General features: G+C 32.6%; 3 protein-coding genes across 3 annotated transcripts; all 3 read right to left on the bottom strand.

The window, feature by feature from the left end:
• Nucleotides 1-9,356: 9,356 nt before the first annotated feature.
• Nucleotides 9,357-9,953, bottom strand: LOC121127988 (uncharacterized). The gene has a single exon (XM_040723567.2). It carries the CDS (start codon nucleotides 9,894-9,896, stop codon nucleotides 9,471-9,473), a length of 426 nt encoding a protein of 141 aa, XP_040579501.1. The 5' UTR covers nucleotides 9,897-9,953; the 3' UTR covers nucleotides 9,357-9,470.
• A 4,514-nt stretch (nucleotides 9,954-14,467) lies between these two features.
• LOC121127969 (cuticle protein 19) lies at nucleotides 14,468-15,021 on the bottom strand. Its single transcript, XM_040723551.2, has one exon. It carries the CDS (start codon nucleotides 14,985-14,987, stop codon nucleotides 14,562-14,564), a length of 426 nt encoding a protein of 141 aa, XP_040579485.1. The 5' UTR covers nucleotides 14,988-15,021; the 3' UTR covers nucleotides 14,468-14,561.
• Nucleotides 15,022-18,083: 3,062 nt separating this feature from the next.
• Nucleotides 18,084-18,709, bottom strand: LOC121128678 (uncharacterized). The gene has a single exon (XM_040724266.2). The coding sequence runs from the start codon at nucleotides 18,673-18,675 to the stop codon at nucleotides 18,154-18,156; it is 522 nt and encodes a 173-aa protein (XP_040580200.1). The 5' UTR covers nucleotides 18,676-18,709; the 3' UTR covers nucleotides 18,084-18,153.
• Between the last annotated feature and the right edge of the window lie 1,734 nt (nucleotides 18,710-20,443).

The following is a 20,443-nucleotide window of genomic DNA, read 5'->3' on the forward strand; positions in this document are numbered from 1 at the left end:
GATATTTTAACAATAATTGATGATATTGAAAGTATTTTTTTTTAATTGTGTAACAAGAAAGAAAAAAAATATCTACCAAAAGATGACACAACTCCAATAAATTTGTTGGCCTCTTAGTTATTGCTTTTTCAGCTCTATGGAGGTCCTTGAATCTCTATTGGATCGGTCAACTTTGTTGTACCAATTATTTATGGAGCATTCATCTCATGATGTTTCTATTGAAACAAGAGATAAATTATAAAAGTAATCCCTGCAATGGAGTGTCCAAAATTATAAAGATACTCTCCACTTACCCTTCAAGACTAAAGGGATTGTGCAAAGACTCAAAAGAAATTATCAAGTGTTATCAACCATCTTTAGAATGGGAGATGCCGATGGAGGAATGTTTATATCCAATAGAGGTTAGAACCCATGATAAATATATCGTTGATGACGCTACTATATATCCATATGTTGTAAACTATGTAATAGCATTATGACACTATTAGTCTATATTTCTCAAGAAAATTGAAGCGAAACCATCACTTGTTCCATTCAGATTGGGTTAGCAACGATTTCAGTATCATTGTTAAGAAAGTCTACTGAATTTCCTACACTGAACCAATTTATTGAATATATGAAACGTAGAAAAATCAAAAGAAAAATACATGAAGTTATCAGAGGTTCTCGTAGTAAACTTTTAACTTTGGCAGAAATATGGTTTACTTATCGTTAATTATCCTATACCCTGTAAGTTGGAAATAAATTTTATAAAGACATATGTGGAGAATGCCACTTTTGCTGTATAATGGAAACTACTAATCATTTTTTTTTGTAACAATGTCCTCTTCTAAATTTAATATAAAGAAACGTTCTTTCGGTTTTAGATAACTCCAAAAAAGGACTTTTTGACAAGTTCATAATGCCATTACATAGGCACAACACATTTTGTACGCCCTAAGGTAAAGGAAAGAGAGGAACAATGGAGGCGGTTTTTTTTATTCTTACCCGGGGGGCATATGCAACGACGAAGATGCACTAAGGTCACATAAATTCCAATTTAATGCAGCGACCCGTGCGTATAGCATATACCCAGAAGTTGAGGTACATAAAGGGTGATTCAAAACGAGCAGTTTTTGGATTGTAGAAATAAAACACATAAAATATTATATTATGGTCAATAATAAATGGTCAATAGTTTATTATGAACCGAAAAAACAATCCTTTACAATTATTTCTAGAAAATAATCCCCTTCATATGTTGGCCACATCTGGCCTTTAAATGGTCCATTCTTTCGCACCAATTTTCGATGACGGGTTCGAGCATTGTGACCGGAATCTCACGAATAACTCGCTCAATATTTGCTTCCAATGCATCAATCGTCGCTGGTTTATCCACATAGACTTTTGCTTTTACGTAGCCCCAAAGAAAAAAGTCCAAAGGTGTGATATCACACGATCTTGGTGGCCAATTAACCGGGCCAAAACGTGAAATTAATTGCTCACCAAAATGATGTCACAATAAGTCCATTGTTACGCGCGCTGTGTGGCAAGTGGCACCGTCTTGTTGGAACCAAATATCGTGGAGACCATGTGCTTCAATTTGAGGTACCAAAAAGTCTGTTAAAGGTGGCAAATCGATTCTTCAAGATCTTCGGCTACAATCTCGGCTATGACCGCAATATTTTCTACGCTGCGAGCTGTACGTGGCCTACCAGACGACGGGACATCCCAACAAGTTGCTGCCCCTTCAAATTTTTGGACTAATCTGTGAATTGTGGATTCTGAAAGTCGATTATGTGGACCATAATTTGGGCGTAATTTGTGAAAAACTTCTTTTACAGAACACTGATTTTCATAGTACAATTGAACAATTTGTACACATTGCTGTGGTGTATATCTTTCCATGATGAATTGTAAAGCAATACTGAGTAAAAATGACGTATGAATTTGACAGAACTCGCGCGCACCTGTCAAAAAATCCCTACTGCAAAAAACCGCTTGTTTTGAATCACCCTTTACGTCATTTCAAGACAGTTTGGGATTACTGTCGTAATCCCAAACTTCTATAAAAACATCTCCATAACAACCAGTGGCAATAACTCTGTCAATAAAAAATAAAATGGTTTTTTTGGTCCATTGCAGATCTCGGAGGAGTTTGAATCATTGTAAAGCTGCTCGTGAATATTTTAAAATATTTATAATACCTAATACTTTTTCATATGATTTCATTATGATATTTTGATTGTGATTCTGTCTTTTTTTCCTTTAAAATAAAAAAAGTATATGAATGGCAAATAAAGGCCAAGAAAAAAATATAAATATCTTTGCTTTATCTTTTAAGAAAATGTTATATATTAGTTTAAAAAAATATAGTTCATTTTTAATTTATGATGATTTTTTCCCCTCTCCTAATAATAAATAGATCTTGTATTTTTGGGAAACCAAAAGAGGATGCCAAAAAACCATTAAAATCAAAAAATGTAAGCTCTAAATATATTTGAGGGAATAGAACTCTTAATAACTTAATAAGCGTAACCAGAAATATATCTTAATTTAAATTGTATCGGATAAATGAAAGATGGTTTGAAAAAATGAACTGTTATAATTGACCTATAACCTGCTTTTATTTTTTAAATTTAGAAACAAGGCTTAATCTAAAAAATATTTTTTTTTGTCCAAATTCGTAAACATTTCCATAATGTTTTTCATAAGTGAAATTAGTGTTCAAATTTTAAAAATCATGTCGAAAAAGTTTCCAATTTTGTTGAATAAAAAAGTATTCAAAAAATTCATTAAAAATGTAATGCATTTTTTTACGACAAATTTCACTCCATTGAAAACCAGCACAGTTTATAACTACCAACGCAATAGGAAAATATAAATATTTTCCTAACCAATTAGTTTCTGATAACAATGGATTTAAAACCAACTATTGCCATAAGCCACTTAAATCAAAAGACAATGGTTGAATCCTACACTTTCGGTTGAACGTATTGGAAAATTATCTTTACTTACAAAGTTATGAGTGACTTTATTAATATAAAAAATGTATTGTATATTATAAAGCAGGAATTCTAAACCTTTTTTTTAGTGATATATCACTTGTAAAATATTTATTTCAACCAAAAAAAATTTTGAATTTTTTTTTAAAATTTCAAAAATCCATATCTTTTCTCCAAAAATCTTAATTTTTGGAGAAAATATCAAAATCCAGAGTTTTTTTACTCAAAAAATTATATTTTTGGGAAAATAAATTCAAAAATTCCTAATCATTCTCAAAAAATTAAGTTTATTTTTTGGCAAAAATCTAAATTTACAGTTGTCACAAAAAATTATGTATCTAATATTAAATTTTGAAAAAAAATCACATTTAAGATTTTCTAGAAAAAACAAAGCCCCTCTAGCACACCCATGCGGATGCCTTTGAGTTATGTACCACTTCTAAAATATTCTTCCAAAATTTCAAGTACCCCAACTGTTGACTGTAGACCAGCTCAGAAATTAAATTTTTGGATCTCTAACTTAATCCAACATGAAATCTCATGATGATGAAGAAATCAGCACTCTGATGAATATGGGATTAGCGATATATAGCAAAAGCAAAGCAATTATATACAAGGATAAATATATCATTAAGAAGTTATCAGTTAGCTTAAAAAATGTTATAATTAAGAAAAATATAGATTTTTAAATTCTTGGAATTAGAAGTAATCGTGTGATTTATAAAAATAATTACTTCTTTATATAATAATTTTTGTACATTTAATATTTTTTTAAAAATAAGGATAAAGTTATGATATTATAAATCACACTATTACTCCTAATTCCTTGAATTTTTCACTCTATACTTTAAAAAAATTTATTAGGTTATATATAAATATATAAGACCATACAAGGACGATAGTTTACTTTGGTTAAATGATATATTTTAATGATGTATTATACTTGCATATCATTGCTTCGATTAAAGATATATTGCTAATATAATATTCACCAAAATGATAATTAATTAATATTTAAGGCCTCAAAATCTACAGTTGGATTGAATTACAGATAGAAAATGGCATTTTTAAGCAAGTATTCGGTCAATTGTACCAGTTATCAAAATTGTTTCAAATCTGTTTCCTGGTAAAACAATTTCATGGATTATTTTTTGACGTCTCGTAAATGATAACGTGCTTCCCCCATTTTGCTCCCACAGGTAGACTACTTGATTGCCTATGCACGAATCTAAGCACTTATAGCATATTTTGTTTTTAAAGTAAGTCCATATTTCATACTTATATATTTGTGCTTAGTGAAACTCTATCAACGCTCTTGAGGGTTGTTGACCTATCAATACACTTTAATATACAAGGTAATATCTTACCTAGTGATACGCATTTTATTATTTTCAATCAGGAATGACATTGGTGCAAAATCACGGAGGAGGACAAGATATCTTATCTCCGGGCAAAGCAAACTGAGACAGTTTGAAATAGCAAAGAAGATTCTAAATTTTCTCTAGCCCAACAAAAATTTCGGTAAAGTGCTTATCTTTTCTGATGAAAAAAAATTCACTGTGAATAAGCAGAACAGCTGCTCCATCACGATCGGACATCCAGACAATGTCTCAGCTTAAGTGAGAAATGTCTTCAGATCAAATAATCAAGTGGCCAGCAAACACAAAGTCTGCCATCCCATTTTTGTGGAGAAGATGGAGTGGATCAATACAGGTGCTTACATCGAACTTCTGTACAAGTACGTGCAATCCTTGGCTAGAGAAAAGTAGGGTGCAACTTTTTGTTCACTCAAGACAGAGTTCCATGTATGTGATCATGCCGGTAAGACCATGGTCTTTCTGTGAGACAACTTTCTCGACTTTTGGCACTAGAACATGTGGCTGCCCTCCTCTCCAGACGCAAACCCCTTGGACTACTCTATCTAGGAGCGTCCGGAGGAGAGGTTTAGTGCTACTCCTCACAGGAGAGTCCAGTCTCGAGAGGCTTCCATCAAGAAATAGTAGACCAAGGTCGAATCTGACTACATAGTGAAGGTCTGCAAGGAATTTAGGCCCAGTATTGAGGCAATTATTAGAGATGAGGTTACATATATTGAATTAAAGTTGTATTGAGCACTATTTTCAGATTGTTGTGGTAAATAAATGTCGACACTCAACCTCTCGTTTAAATTTTACTCTTAAAAAATTGAAAACAGTAAAATGTGTACCATTAGATAAAATCTAGTTATGAAAAAAATAAATTTGTTTTAACCACAGCGAGTATAAATTTCTCAAAAACTATGTCAATTGGCAACCAGCAAAATATATGTATGATTGATGATACAATTATCCCTTACTTTAAAAAAAATTCTATACAATGTTACCCCACTCAACATACAACCAGACAAGGTATATCAGAGATACTGTTATCATGAAAAAAGATTGAAAAGCACCCCTAATTTTGTGAAGTAAAAAGGATAAGTTTTATAAACATAAGAAAAAACCACCTAAATCGTTTTTTTTACTACTTTTGTCCTGCATTAGTGTTCTAAACTTTGATTGGTTAACCCTTTTAAGCTTATACGAAGCTGTGAAAAATAATCCTACAGTCTGAAAGAGTTGGATAACTATCAATTGACTTTAAAACCTTTTTTTATTTTCTCTTCCCCGAGAGAAGAAACCCGAAGACGAAATAAGAAAAAAAAGTGATTTGGGGTAAAAAGATGCTTACACTTTTCATAAAGTATTCATTATTTACCGTTTTCATCAATGTTCGACTAAGTTAAGATGTATCTATCCCAAAATGTTGAGTTCAATTGCCTTCCCATTTTAAATCTTAAAATGTATCCTTAAATATATTTTTAAAAACCCCTTTATTCATGAGGCTACGCTACAAACAAATAAAGAAATGATATATAAGTCTTATAAATTATCTAAATAAACCTATTTTGGCATTTTTTTCATGGTCACTTCTACAAAAAGTGAAATTCCATGCACATTTTAAATAAATTAAGCCTTATCAGCGGGAGCATATTTATAAGTAGGAGCTGGCTTGTAAGGAGAGGACTTGGGTTCGTACTTGGGATAAAGAGGAGTTCCTTCGTATTGAACATCCGCAACGAATCCATTGTAAGCATCAACTGTATAAGTAACAGTTTGAATACGACCATCGGGAAGAGCTACTTTGTAGGATCCGGAGGTGATCTTTCCATCAGCATTTTCTTCAGCTGAGAAGTTGGAGCCAGTGTAGTCATCAGCTACACCATATTGGAAGGCATAGGGTTGTGGGGCTTCTTCGTATTTGGTGGGTTTGTAAGATGAATCAGGGCTGTGGTATGGAGCTTGGGCTCGACTATCTCCATAGGGAGAGCCAAGATAAAGTTGGTTTGATGATTTAAAAGGATCTTTTGCATGATTTTATACATAGCCGGAGATAGAGTTGTAAACTTTTTGGGCAAGCTATTGCATATCGCTATGAAGAAACTGAGAAACTTTTTTTTAAATAAGTATATTTCTTCACTGTCTTCCTTTATGTAAGGATATGAGTAAGGCATGAGAAGGAACCACGCCTTCCATGGTCAATGATTTTCTTTATGAACATGTTGTCTCATGTGACTCGTGGGTGGGGGCTTGTCAGTCTAAAGATATATTCCCACTCATAGAAGCCCTTATTACAAAAGCCAATGTCATTTAATTTTTAATCTTTTCTCTAGAAATTAGAATAATGAACTCTTACACCCTTAGTTAAATAAGTAGGGAATTCAAATTTTATCCAACTCAATATATACATTGTATTATTTAGGTTCTTGCATTTATAAATAATGCCATACACAGATACTAAGGCCTCTTTGATTACTTGTAATTCGGAGGTCATTTAATTGGAACATGAAACGGATGGAATAGAGTGGTAAAAGTAACATAATTTGATCTTAATATTTCTGATTAAGCTATACGGATTGATTTGACATTTTTTATATAATACATAAATTAGTTGTATACTATAATGCATATTTGGTTGATTTTTATGTAAAATTTGATGAATAAACTTAGTTTTTAAATTCAAGACAAGGAGATTAATTTGTTTCTTTATGGTTTATATTACCCAAATTCAATAATTAACATGTTTGTAATATATATCTCTTTTGCATCGATCCAAATATCTTTTTCAGGACTCCATATGAATTTTTCTCTCCAATATTGATTAATGCAAGATTTGAATCTTCCTTTGCCATTACTAGCTTCCCTAAAAAGACAAATGAAGCATAGGAAAAGCTAAAAATCTTGCATTTAGTTATATTGGAATTATATTAAATTGTAAAAGTATGCTCGTCTGAAGATATTCTAAAGAAATTAGATACAAGAGAGTTTATGAATGATGGCTCCCATCCTAAATTAGGATGTAGGTCCTACATCTATTGAAAAGGTTTAGAAAATATTGAATTTCGCATCGCTAAAAAGAATTAGAGTACCAAACAATTTCTGGGCAAGGCAATTAAAACCAGAATTCAATGGAATGAATGGATACCCCTTTGAAAATAGAATAGTTATGGGGCCAGAAAAAGATTAAAATTTGTGAAAATGCTCAGACTTTACCTCTAAAATTTATTACGGGACCAAATGAACCAACAATTTTTAACTCTTGGATATATCCAAGGCGGATATCATAATTAGACAAGCCACGGTTGTTAAACAACAACCACAAATCAAAATTTGATTTACGTGAATAGTATTAGTAGAAATAGTAAACCTTGCTACAGTACATACGAAACACAACTCCATTCTACTTGCGTTTAGAATCGTTAATTTCTCAATTTATAAGCCTAATTTTGAAGAAAATTTAAGAAGTATCTTCACCAAATATTATAAAGAAAAAAGACTATGAAAGGCCGAGGCTACCACCCACCGAAGAAGTGCTATATGTCGTTATAAGAGTCCCATCATGTATGAAGGAAAAGTGGTTTTGGTACTGGATTGCAACGTCGTCCCTATTCGTGAAAAAATCAAGGATACACCATGCTCGTTCTGTAAAAGAAGAGGATCAACTCAGCACATCTATTGAATTATTGGCAATTCATAACTCACGTAAGAAATATTACGAATTCATTGATCTGGGATGCGTACAGGATTGAGCCAAAACGATTCAATTTGCTAGTGGCCATTAATACAAGACCCAAGGACGGATTTAAGATAGATAAATAAATATCAAAGGTGCTCCATATTATATATGGTGGAAGGTCTTCAGGTTCAGGAGGTCTGTATGAACTAGTGAAGATGTATGTACATCAGAACTAATGGTATTTTTGACACCAATGAGAGTGACGGTGAATTTGCTATAGTGGAAGGGCAGTTCAAGGAAAAATAAATGAGCATCTCTTTTTTATAACTTGATTGAAATCCTCTCTCCCAATGTGTCTACCAATTCTTCTTATTTTGAAGCTGTTTAAACGTTTTATTAGATTAGCTACGTGTAGCGGAGATAATTGAATTAACAAAAGCACCACTCCATATCAAACTAGGACGTAGCCACGAATGATTTTGTTGTCAATCCTCAATTCTAACCTGATTCCAATAAAGTCTTACACTTAAAAATATCAATAACTCATCCATCTAAATCATCCAAATTTCATGAGCACATGCATTAGTGATTACTTAATATTTAGTTGCTCTCTTTTCAGGAATTAAAAAAATAATTATTGCAGCTTCAAGGAAGAAAAACAACTCATTAGATTGTCAACTTCAAATTTTTTTTTGAACTTAACAGAGTGCGACATGGCAAATTGCTCAAAATTAGAGGGACAATATTCCTTGACGATTTTACAAGTATGGGCAGGCGTCCCATCTAGTTGGAAGCAGATAAAGGTATACTGAAACTATTCTTGGTACGGCTCAAGTTTAGAGTCTTGATGATGGTCTTGTTGGAGGAGCCATTTTCCAACATTTTCAACACATCTTCAGCACGCTCACTTTCAAACCCCTTCGTTTCGGGATTATTGTTGTGATTGAAATGAAATTTTATGTATGGAAAAAATATTATATTGATTATTGTAACCAAAAAAATCACTTGTAATACATAGATAGTGCATTGAACTGGACGTTATACTAATTTAGAACACCCCTGTACAGAATATAAAAATAATATTTCTATAACATAAAAATTGATTCTTTCAAAGGTTTTCTTTTCTCTCAGTAATTGAATCAATTAATAATGAAAAATCAATTGATTCTTTCAATTAATGGATCCTAATTATATATTGTACTTGATCATTATGATGTTATTTTGTCGTCTAAAAAGGGATACCTGCGTAATAAAGTAGCTCTTTTAAATTAAATACCACTATTTTTATAACTACATATTCTTAAAAAATGTCAAGCCCAAAAAAAAGTATTAATAACATATGTAATTATTATTTTATTGAAAAATATATATTTTTTGGGTATTTTTATTGTGAAAATAAATAGTTATTATATATAAATAAGGTAATATCACAACCGTTGTTTTGAAAGCATGCTAAGCTTTATAAGATGGAGCTGGCTTATAGGCTGGGGCAGGTGCATGATATGAAGCTGGCTTGTGAGCATGTTTTGGTTCATATTTGGGGTAACTAGGAGTTCCCTCATAGGTAACATCAGCAACGAAACCATTGTATCCATCAACGGTGTAGGTCACGGTTTGAATACGACCATCGGGAAGAGCAACTTGATAGGATCCAGACGTGATCTTTCCATCCGCATTTTCCTCAGCTGTGAACTGAGTTCCAGAGTAGTCATCAGATACACCGTATTTGAAGGCATAGGGTTGGGGGCTCTCATCGTAGGATGTTGGTTTGTAAGATGGAGAAGAGGCATGATAAGGAGCTAGTGCTGGATGATGAGGAGCATGGTGATCTCCAAGAACGGAAGCCAGAAGAACGGATGCAATCATGAATCGAAACATTTTTGTGAGTTATTGAATGTTGTTGGAAGAGGAGTCACTTTTGAATTGATGATTCAAGTAGCTATGCCTAATTAATATATAGTACATATAGTTTATTCATAGGCATGTATTTGTATAATTGATTTACATATTTCCTAAATAACGGATATTTATTATTCATAAACATTCAACACCTTATGTGGTTAAAAAGCGTAACGGTCCCTATTTGAATGATAAATGATGTCATAGATTTGATTCTAAAAATTATAATATGTTTATATTTATATGTAGTTTTAAAAACTTTATGTAGAAATATATACCTATGTTGTATATACGATAATGTCCAAGATATCATGGATTGGGTTTGTATGACTGTGTTAGAAATACTTTTAAATATACTAGGACCAAATAATACGCCCCCTAAGAGACCCCCCAGTCTTCTTTGCTCTCCTAACGCCTAAACTTGCTCTGTTCATTGATGACATGTTTTATTGTCCTACTCTATAATTTTCCGCCATTTAATTCTAGATTGAAAATAATTAAACGTGTACCACTAGATAATTTATTTGTAACTCAAAGCGGGAGGGATCATTCCATATACCAATGCCCCCCCCAATTTAAAATCTTTGGGGACGACATATATCCCCTCCCTTGATATGTTACTTCTTTCGTAGAAGCCAACTGCATTTCTTGTAATTGCAATGGTAAAAATTATCAGTCAATAATATAAAAAGTATAATTAACTTATTTTACTCGTAATTCATGATGTACTTTTTACTAACTCTATCTTAAATTGAATTAATAATCATGAGGGAATACTAAAAAAACTGTAGCAAAAAAAAATTAAAAATTTGACTTCATTAAAGAGCTAAAATAATTTTAACATGGAAATCCAAGTATATAGTTTTTTTCCTTGGAGAATTTTGTCCGTCGTTTTTCTTTATGTCCTCTGACAATTAAACATTATATTCAGTGATGGGTACAACATGTCCTGCCAGTATGTAAAAGTAAAATAATTCGATAATTAACGTGATATTCTTGACGATAAAGAATTTCTGAGAAGAAAACAGTTTAGCTGTCATGGCTTTTCAGGAAAATTACAAAGCTAATTTTAAAAGAAAAAAGATAGGGATAAAATAATTAATTTTTTAACCAACATCAGGAGGAACAGGTAATTTGATTTAAAATTCAAAAACATACCGATTTTGACTCATAAAGTGGTGGGTGACTTCTTTTTCAAGGTTTGACAACAGATACAGGGAAGATCAAGGAACGAGACAAACACATCACCTGTTGAAAAAACCAAAACAAACGAGTGTCAAACTTTTGCGTCAAAATAGGAACTTACTTGTTCAAGCCTACACAGGTCACGGGCCATTTTTGGCCCATGAGACAAAGGGAAAAATACAAGTGCAATATTTGGATGGAAGAACTACAAAGTGCGTACCACGTTATTAAGAGATGTTCATCGCTCTCATATGAGAGATACTAAGCCATGCATGAAGATGTTCCTATTCTTAAATTTATGAAATGTACAAAAATGAAACAAATTATTGACAATAACTATAAAATTAAGAAGGACTTAAGATCAACTTCTGCTGTAGTAGCATATATACATCTTTGTTTGGTCGTGTTCTTTACCGTATGTATGAATAGTTTTGTAGTGTATATGTACTATTTTATTACATACATATATATGTACTGTGGTAAACAGTAATAAATTCTTAACTAACCATGGTGACCATATATCATCTTCGTACCATTTAGTTTGAGGAGGTAAAAATCAGACAATTCTACCATGCACTAGCCTAGGTTGCATTATTGGGGTAATAGTTCAAAAAGTTCTCTCGTGTATATCAAATTTAAAACAACGGCTTTGTTATTTTGTTGCATGGCTCAATATAAAACGCAGTATAAAGCAAAACGTATTTCCTTTTTTTCTTTGTGTTCTTTTTAAATTCATTTTATTTCCTTATTCATGTCAAATTATGAGCCTATAATTTGTTCTTCAGAGATGCTTTATAATTATTTAACAGATCATTATTATTTTTATAGAGAGATTGATCACATAAAATAAAAATAATTTACAACATAGTCCCCAATTTCCTCAAGTATTTACTAAAAACTAAGAGTGCTTTTTAATAACTTTGTTTATTTTTGAGAAATTATATAGATTAAGCAGTATACGAAGGATTTCCCGTCCCTTAATTACTTCTTACGTCTTTTAAAGATCCGTAATTGAATATAAAACAATTACTGAACTAGGTAAAAAAATATTTGAACAATTTTAATAAATATGCCGTTTACATTTTATAAACTACAGGGTGTCCACGATAAATTGGAACTACTTTAAACTTCATCCAGATCCATAATGTGGATATTCGGGGTTAAATCATACTAATATAAAAGGTTGCATTAACAATACACTATAACTTCCACCACAATTGTTTTGACAACAAACAATAGTCATCATGGGACAAGCAAGGAAAGACGCCATCCTCGAATTGGCTCGCGCAGGACACAATCCCTCTTCTATCTACAAGCTTCTTAACTACCCCAAGACCACGGTGTACCGGGTCTTCAATGCCTGGGAGGTTGAGGGGAAGGTCTGCTGCAAGGCCCACAACATAAAGAGGGACCGAATCCGCACTCCCCGCTTCCTTGAAGGCCTCCAGAAGTCCATCAAGGCTTCACCGGAGACTTCCTTGTCCAGGTTGGCCAAGAACCGTGAAGTGAGCAAGACTGTGAATGAGGACCTCGGGTACAGGTCATACCGAATGGCCAAACAACACATCCTCACGGCATCCATGAAGGCCACCAGGCTTACCAACGGTAAGCGTCTTTTCAATGACCTGAAGAGCCATGGAGGAAGAATCATCTTCTTCTCCACGAGAAGAACTGGACTGTCGACAGAAACTACAACGTCCAGAATGACAGGTGGCTTGCCAAGGAGAGAGAAGAGGTCTCTGCGGTCTTCACCACAAAATTCCCGGCCTCTGTGATGACCCTGGGTGTCATCTGCAGCACCGGTGAGGTGATACCTCCTTTCGTCTTCATTCCCAAGGAAAGGGTTAACGCGATAAGGTACTGCAAAGTCATGGAGGAGTTTGTCACCCCCTGGATGAAGGATACGGCTGCTGGGAGGGAGTTCATATTCCAACAAGACTCAGCGCCTGCACACATCGCCATGAGGACCACTAACCTCTTCAACTCCCACGACATCACTTTCTGGGATCACAACACCTGGCCCTCCAACTCACCCGACCTCAATCCGTGTGATTACTACTGGTAGGGGAATTTGGAGAGGGAGGGGTTCAAGGTCAGCCACAAGAGCATCGCGGCCCTGAAGGGCTCCATTACGAAGGAATGGAATGCTGTCGATTCCGCGGAAGTCAGCAGAGCATACAAATCCTTTAGGGGTAGGATGGAGAAGATGGTAGCTGCTGAGGGAGGACATGTTGAATAAATTTATTGTTTAATATCATGTCTAACTTTTTCATATTAACAAATACACTCCAAATTCCATTTTTATCAAGCAGGTTGAATTTTAAGATAGTTCCAATTTATCGTGTACACCCTGTATTCTATTAATATTACACACTTAAATCTCAATTAAAGTGATACAAATACTTGATACGTTTTGGTTATTTAATCATTTATTCTTTTGATACATAAGCGAAGTAAAAAGTTATACTATAGGTAGTTATGTTTTGTTTCCAAAAGGACAGAAATACAATTTCTTGTTGGTTACTCATCGCATTTCTTTTGATAATCTTATTATTTCTATGAAGAAATTTTGGCTATCACATAGTGCATATATGTATCGAATGTATGGCATTGCTTCTAATAAAATATAATAAGACAATATTATAATATAGTATCGAATAAAATACTATGTAGGATTTAATATTATTAAATATTTACAGAGTTGATTTTATTTAGTGGTACACATTTTATTATTTTCAATCTGCAAGAACATTAGTGCAATATCAGAGAAAAGGACAACAAGACATCTTATCTATGAATAGAGTAAGCTGAGACCGTTGGAAAGAACAAAGAAGATTCTAAATATTCTCAAGGCTCAAGTATTAATTTTGCTGGAATTTTATTGTTGATTACTAAATTATATCATTTTGAAGTTTAAAATTCAAACATCAACAAGACAGTAATGTCCCACTCGGTTTATATGTTTTTTCCCCACTAACAATAAGATCGATATTTTCTAATAAAGAGCCTTTGGAACAATTAGATAATGTTTTTGTAAGAGTATAATATATCTGTCTTTAATTGGGAAAAGTTTCATAAATGGATCAGAAAAAATATTTTATATAACATAAAGACTCACCTCGTTTATCAATCCAGTGATACATCTTGAAGTTTTTCGACAGGATATATTTTTAAATACATATTTACAATAGAATATGCGTAAATATTTTTTGTATTGGTCAAGATATTTCTCAGGAAAATCTTTTTTACTATTGTCTTAATAAAACATTTATTTCCTATAATAGTTAGCCAAAAATACAAGACTGTACTTTCATGATTTTTGTTACTCCATTTTGTGATCTAAATTATTTTAATAAAAAACAAAATTATACTTAAACTTATTTAATAACACATGAAAGGTAAAAATATATATTTTTATAAATAAGGTCTTTTTACAATTATTTTTTTTTAATATAATTCTTAAGCTTTGTAAGAAGGAGCTGGCTTATAGGCTGGGACAGGTGCATGATATGGAGCTGGCTTGTGAGCTTGTTTTGGCTCGTACTTGGGGTAACTAGGAGTTCCCTCGTAGGCAACATCAGCAACGAAACCATTGTATCCATCAACGGTGTAGGTCACGGTTTGAATACGACCATCGGGAAGGGCAACTTGATAAGATCCAGAGGTAATCTTTCCATCTGCATTTTCCTCAGCTGTGAATTGAGCTCCAGAGTAGTCATCAGAGACACCATATTTGAAGGCATAGGGCTGGGGGCTCTCATCGTAGGATGTTGGTTTGTAGGATGGAGTAGGGGCATGATAAGGAGCTGGTGCTGGATGATGAGGAGCATGGTGATCTCCAAGAACGGAGGCAAGAAGAACGGATGCTATTATGAATTGGAGCATTTTTGTCAGTTATTGAATGTTGTTAGAAGAGGAGTTAGTTTTGAATTGATGATTCAAGTAGCTATGGCGGTTCAATATATAGTATAGTTTATTCATAGGCATGTATTGGTATAAATGATATACCTCTGTCAGAATTAACGGATATTTATCATTTATAAATATTCAACAACTTTTGTGGTCACAAAAGCGTATTGGTCAACTTTATTTGATTTTGATGATTAATAACATAGGTTTGATTCTAAAAATTACGCCATGTTTATATAGTTTCAAGAACTTTGGTAAAAGGATCTAGATTTGATTATGTGTAAGAAATCATGAATTGGATTTGTCGTGGAATGTTACAATTACATAAACGCTATATTTTGATGTTATTTTATATGTGAATAGAGTAATTTTATAAAAAATATATTTAGCAAAAAATCTTTTTGATTTTTAATAGAATATTTGAAGTAAAATATAATTTTTTTTCTTGGTCATATGACATACCATTTTATTTAACATTCAACAATTTAAAAACACAATATGTTTCGAAAACAATTAAAATCATGAGTAAAAAGAAAAACCTAGCATACAAAATAAGATTATTATAAAACGTAAGGTTGGAAATCGTAAGTCTTTTATTATGTGAAGAAAAGAAACGAATAATTTACATGGTAATCTCGACAAATTGAAGCCTGTTTGGAAGGAGAGCCGCTTAGCTGTGATATCATTTCTTTAGATCAGCTACAAGCAGGTGTGAGATATAGAAAATAAACAAAAGTCCTTCAAGCAAAGATGAAATCGAAGTAGCTCATGGACATCGCGCTCGGGAGAAATTATTCTCTTGAACTCAATGTGCGCAAGTTCACGCTCAGATCATTCCTAAAGAAATAAATATACTTTATGTACCTTTATACACACAGAAGATTCCTAGGTTAGATAGATTAAATGTGATGGTTACGTATACTTAATCAGTGCAACTCCATCTAATCAATTAAAGGAACATAAAAAGAGCAAAGAAATAGACAGGAATAACTCCGTTTGGATTCTCAATTCTACAAGTACTTTGACTCAAATGAGGACTTGCACTTAAAAATCTTTAGCAAATCCTCACTGTTGGTCTTCGTCAATCATGAGCAGACATACCCGTAGTTCCACTTTATACTTAGATCTTATCTCCTCTAGAATGAAAGATAATGACAAAAGCTTAGGTAAATAAAAAACACACTGGTCAGGTTCCCAACACAAAAAAAAATTGCACGCTAAAAGATACTTAAGATTTACAGCCCCTTTTCATACATGTGTTGCTATTAGAGATGCATGGGTTAGCTCTTTTGAGCCCATGAGTCCTCCATCTTTTAACTTCAATAGCCCCACCAGCAGCATGGTATTTAATTTGACTACTATTGAAAATTATACAAAAACACAGAATACATATTAATTGATTGTATTTCATTCAAATTAAAAAGTTTGTTCAGAAAATTGCCCGTAAACCTTTCCAACTTATTCTGAAATTAGTTTTTTAGTATGAATGAATCTCTTTAAAATATATCTTTTATTCTAAAGGAGAATTGTTTTCTTAATGAATAAAACCTTTTTACTGTTGAAAAAGTCAAGTTTCTTTGAGGAAAATTAACGGGACAGGAAGGAGGTCAAATAATGATAACTCTACTTTTCTTCATGATAAAATCAACATGTTCAAACTATCGAGACATTGTATCACTTTTTAGAATGGCTAACATCAACTCAGAAACGCATTATGATTTAATGGTACAATTCCTCCTTTTAAAATCGGGTTTACTTTATCTAATAGCTATTGCAAATGGACATTGCAAGTCCGAATAGAAAAAAAATTGTATTAGATCTTGGAAACTAAGTATAACAAATCCAACTGCTTCTGACTATATGATTTTTCTTCTCTTTGCTAGTACACAGCTTCAAAAACTTGTATAACTGTCGCCCAAGGAAATCAATACACGGAGTTCCTAACTTTAGTGAACTCTGATCACCAAATTTTCTACTTTCTTTGACAAGTATGGGATGGAAAAACACACGTCTGTCAAAATTTATCAGAATCTTAACTTCAGAATCCGTGTGCTAAAAATTAATCAAAAATATTACATGTAAATTATATTAAATTTACTTATTGAAAAAACCAACGTTTCATTGGCTGACAGTATTTTCCATGCAATCACCATTGTTTCTCTTCAATATTTAATCAACTAATCATAGCCTCCCCACATTAAAAATATCCAAGCAACTTTTCTCCAATTTTTCCACTTAATGAAAAATGGTCTATTTCAAGACACCATCAGAAAATGAAGCGTTTACTGCGGAGAAACAGTCATTAAGTCTTTCTGAATACCTCTTAATAAAGTGTGTCTTGGGATACGTTCTTCTTGGGAAAGTAGAAAGTGATTTTATTGAGCAGAGTGTATCGTGTAGTGTGAGCTTTTTGAAGCCAACTATGAGTTTTCTATATGACCAGTACTAAATTTTAACAAGGGAATTAGGATATTTTAGCTAACAAAATTTGATGGTCTTAATATGTGGAAATACAGGGTATTCATTCAACTAGTATTAAAGTGAACTGTATCAAGAAATTGACTAGTTTAAATCTAAATTTAGCATTCATTAGCATGATGATAAAATGATTGATCACCTATAAAAAAGTGATAGCGCCAATCTTTTTGTAATTACTGGATATATTTGCTAGAATGGTTTCCTTGCATCTCCCAAAGATTTTCCTTCAGGTACCTTGAATGAAAGTCGAACTTTCTTTACATTTAAATATTGAATGTCTCAAATCTGCTAGGGACTGCTCTTTTTGTGTGGTCATTAAAATGTAAATCGTGTATCAACTTATTATGAAAAATTGGAAAAATGTTTGTTTTTCCAATAGCGAAATTTAGGAAGAACATTGTCCAGTTTTTGATTGGAACGATTTTTCACTTTTGTGTGCGTCTTCTATTATTCTAGAATTACCACCGTATATTTATATTATCTTTATTTGTCTTTGACAACTTGAAAAACAGAACATTAAATATCTAATGTTTATTTCAAGATTTTGAATCAAAAAGGGTTCCTTCCAAATAATATAATTTATTTCACAACACATTTAGGGAATAAATATATTTTCTTTATAAATACATAAGGTGATATCACAAGCATTATTTTAGGACAATGTTTAAGCTTTGTAAGATGGAATAGGAGTGGGTTCGTAAGAGGAAGCTGGCTTATAGGCAGAAGTAGGTTTGTAAGTGGGAGCTGGCTTATAGGCAGGAGTAGGCTTGTAAGAAGGAGCTGGCTTATAGGCTGGGGCAGTTGCATGATATGGAGCTGGCTTGTGAGCATGTTTTGGTTCATACTTGGGGTAACTAGGAGTTCCCTCGTAGGCAACATCAGCAACGAAACCATTGTATCCATCAACGGTGTAGGTCACGGTTTGAATACGACCATCGGGAAGAGCAACTTGATAGGATCCAGAGGTAATCTTTCCATCTGCATTTTCCTCAGCTGTGAATTGAGCTCCAGAGTAGTCATCAGATACACCGTATTTGAAGGCATAGGGTTGGGGGCTCTCATCGTAGTGTGTTGGCTTGTAAGACGGAGAAGAGGCATGATAAGGAGCTGGTGCTGAATGATGAGGAGCATGGTGATCGCCAAGAACGGAGGCTAGAAGAACGGATGCTATTATGAATTGGAGCATTTTTGTCAGTTATTGAATGTTGTTAGAAGAGGAGTCAATTTTGATTTGATGATCCCATATAGAATGTCTAGTCAATATATACTCAATAGGCCAGCTTTTTGTTATTAATAGGTATGTGTTTACATTGAAAAAAATATTGAATATTAGTCAGACCCCTCCCTATGTGTGGTCAAATAAAACTATTATTAATGTTATTCATTATTCTATAATTTCATTTACAAATTCAAAAATGTAATTTTATTAATTTTAAATTGTTTGAAGATGAAGGACTTGACTTAACCAATTTAAACTGTTTAACCATTTTTAAATATACAAATCTAATATAAAAAAATAATAATTTGGTTAGTTTTGTATTTTGAGAAGTATTTTTTATTGTATACCTACATTTAATAAAATAAAATTTTATTGCTTTTAAAATTTTTGTTGATAGCGTTTGACGTAACTCATACCCATACTTATGATGTTATATGAATAAATCTTAAATTGGTAATGTACTGAAGTTTGAGGATAAATATCTCCTATTTTTATACAATTTTTAAATAAAAATTAATACACATTACATATGTATTATATAACTTGAATATTTTCTGTCATATTGATGGTAGAATAATAGAAAACATAAAATAAGCAACATTGATAGTTTATATTTTGTTGGTCAGGACTAAACTAAATTTATTGGTCAACAAATGTGCTTTTTTTATATTGACACATATATTTGGGATTTTTAATCCACTTTTTGGGTGCTATATAATTCCATTTCCATTATGATTCCTTTGAATTTACATAAATTATTTTATATATTTAGAGTTATCAAGTCTTAGTTGAGAAAATGATTGTTTTTGTTGAGTAAAAGTTTTGACATGAAACCTGTATTAACTAGGTATTGGAACTAAAAAATGACCAATTTGTTGAGGTAACCTCTTCAACCAGATTTGATATTTCGAAAATATTCAAAATTTTAAGATAGTGAACTCAAAAAAAAAAAAAAAATAACGTCTGGGCAGTTCTGAGATAACATTTATTCTCACATAGAAGGAGAGAAAGGAAATCAAAAATGGGATTGGAAAACATTTATTTGTCCATTTTAATCTATTAACTCAACAGGAGAGTGTCACTTCTGTTTTTTTTTGTATTCAACATATTATGTTAGTTTAAAAAAGAGACTGTTAAAAGCAGGTTCGCTTATAAATCTATGTAATAATTTTGTGTGAGTTCTGGCCGGGGATTGCAGTGATACAAGTAACTGCTTGATAGACCAATGTGTGGTCCTTCAAATGGTTGCAAATATAAGAAGAATCAAAATTCGTAGTGTCAAAATAATTGTTGAATCATTGCAGAACCATTATTTTACTTCTGTTGAATGCATGGATACCTTTGTGGGCCCCTAATAAGTGTTTAGTATATTTTTGCACAAAACAATTTTTCCTTTCTTCAAGGCTTCTCCTTTTGTGGTAATGCCCGAAAATACAAGGAACTTTAGAGTCTACTATTACTACCCTAAAGTTACTTAATTATGATGCTGAAAAGAAGATTTTTTGCAATGTTCTCCAAGGAAAAATGGGATGGAAATTGACGCTACAATTACGAAGATTGGGCAAATGTTGTACGGAATGAGATGTAATAAATACAACAAGAATAAGTCTATTAAATATTCAGAGACTTTTTAAAACTTATACGTTGGACGTTGGTTTATTAATAAAGATGAAATATAGAGGGTCATTCAGAGTCATTAAATTTTTTATTATAGTCAGTGCCTAGCATCAGCCAA

Source organism: Lepeophtheirus salmonis, chromosome 13, assembly GCF_016086655.4.
Source record: "Lepeophtheirus salmonis chromosome 13, UVic_Lsal_1.4, whole genome shotgun sequence".
Taxonomy (NCBI): Eukaryota; Metazoa; Arthropoda; class Copepoda; order Siphonostomatoida; family Caligidae; genus Lepeophtheirus; species Lepeophtheirus salmonis.

What these genes read in the sequence shown, in the direction of transcription:
- LOC121127988 (XM_040723567.2), bottom strand. Translation starts at nt 9,896, where the DNA reads ATGTTTCGATTCATGATTGCATCCGTTCTTCTGGCTTCCGTTCTTGGA.
- LOC121127969 (XM_040723551.2), bottom strand. Translation starts at nt 14,987, where the DNA reads ATGCTCCAATTCATAATAGCATCCGTTCTTCTTGCCTCCGTTCTTGGA.
- LOC121128678 (XM_040724266.2), bottom strand. Translation starts at nt 18,675, where the DNA reads ATGCTCCAATTCATAATAGCATCCGTTCTTCTAGCCTCCGTTCTTGGC.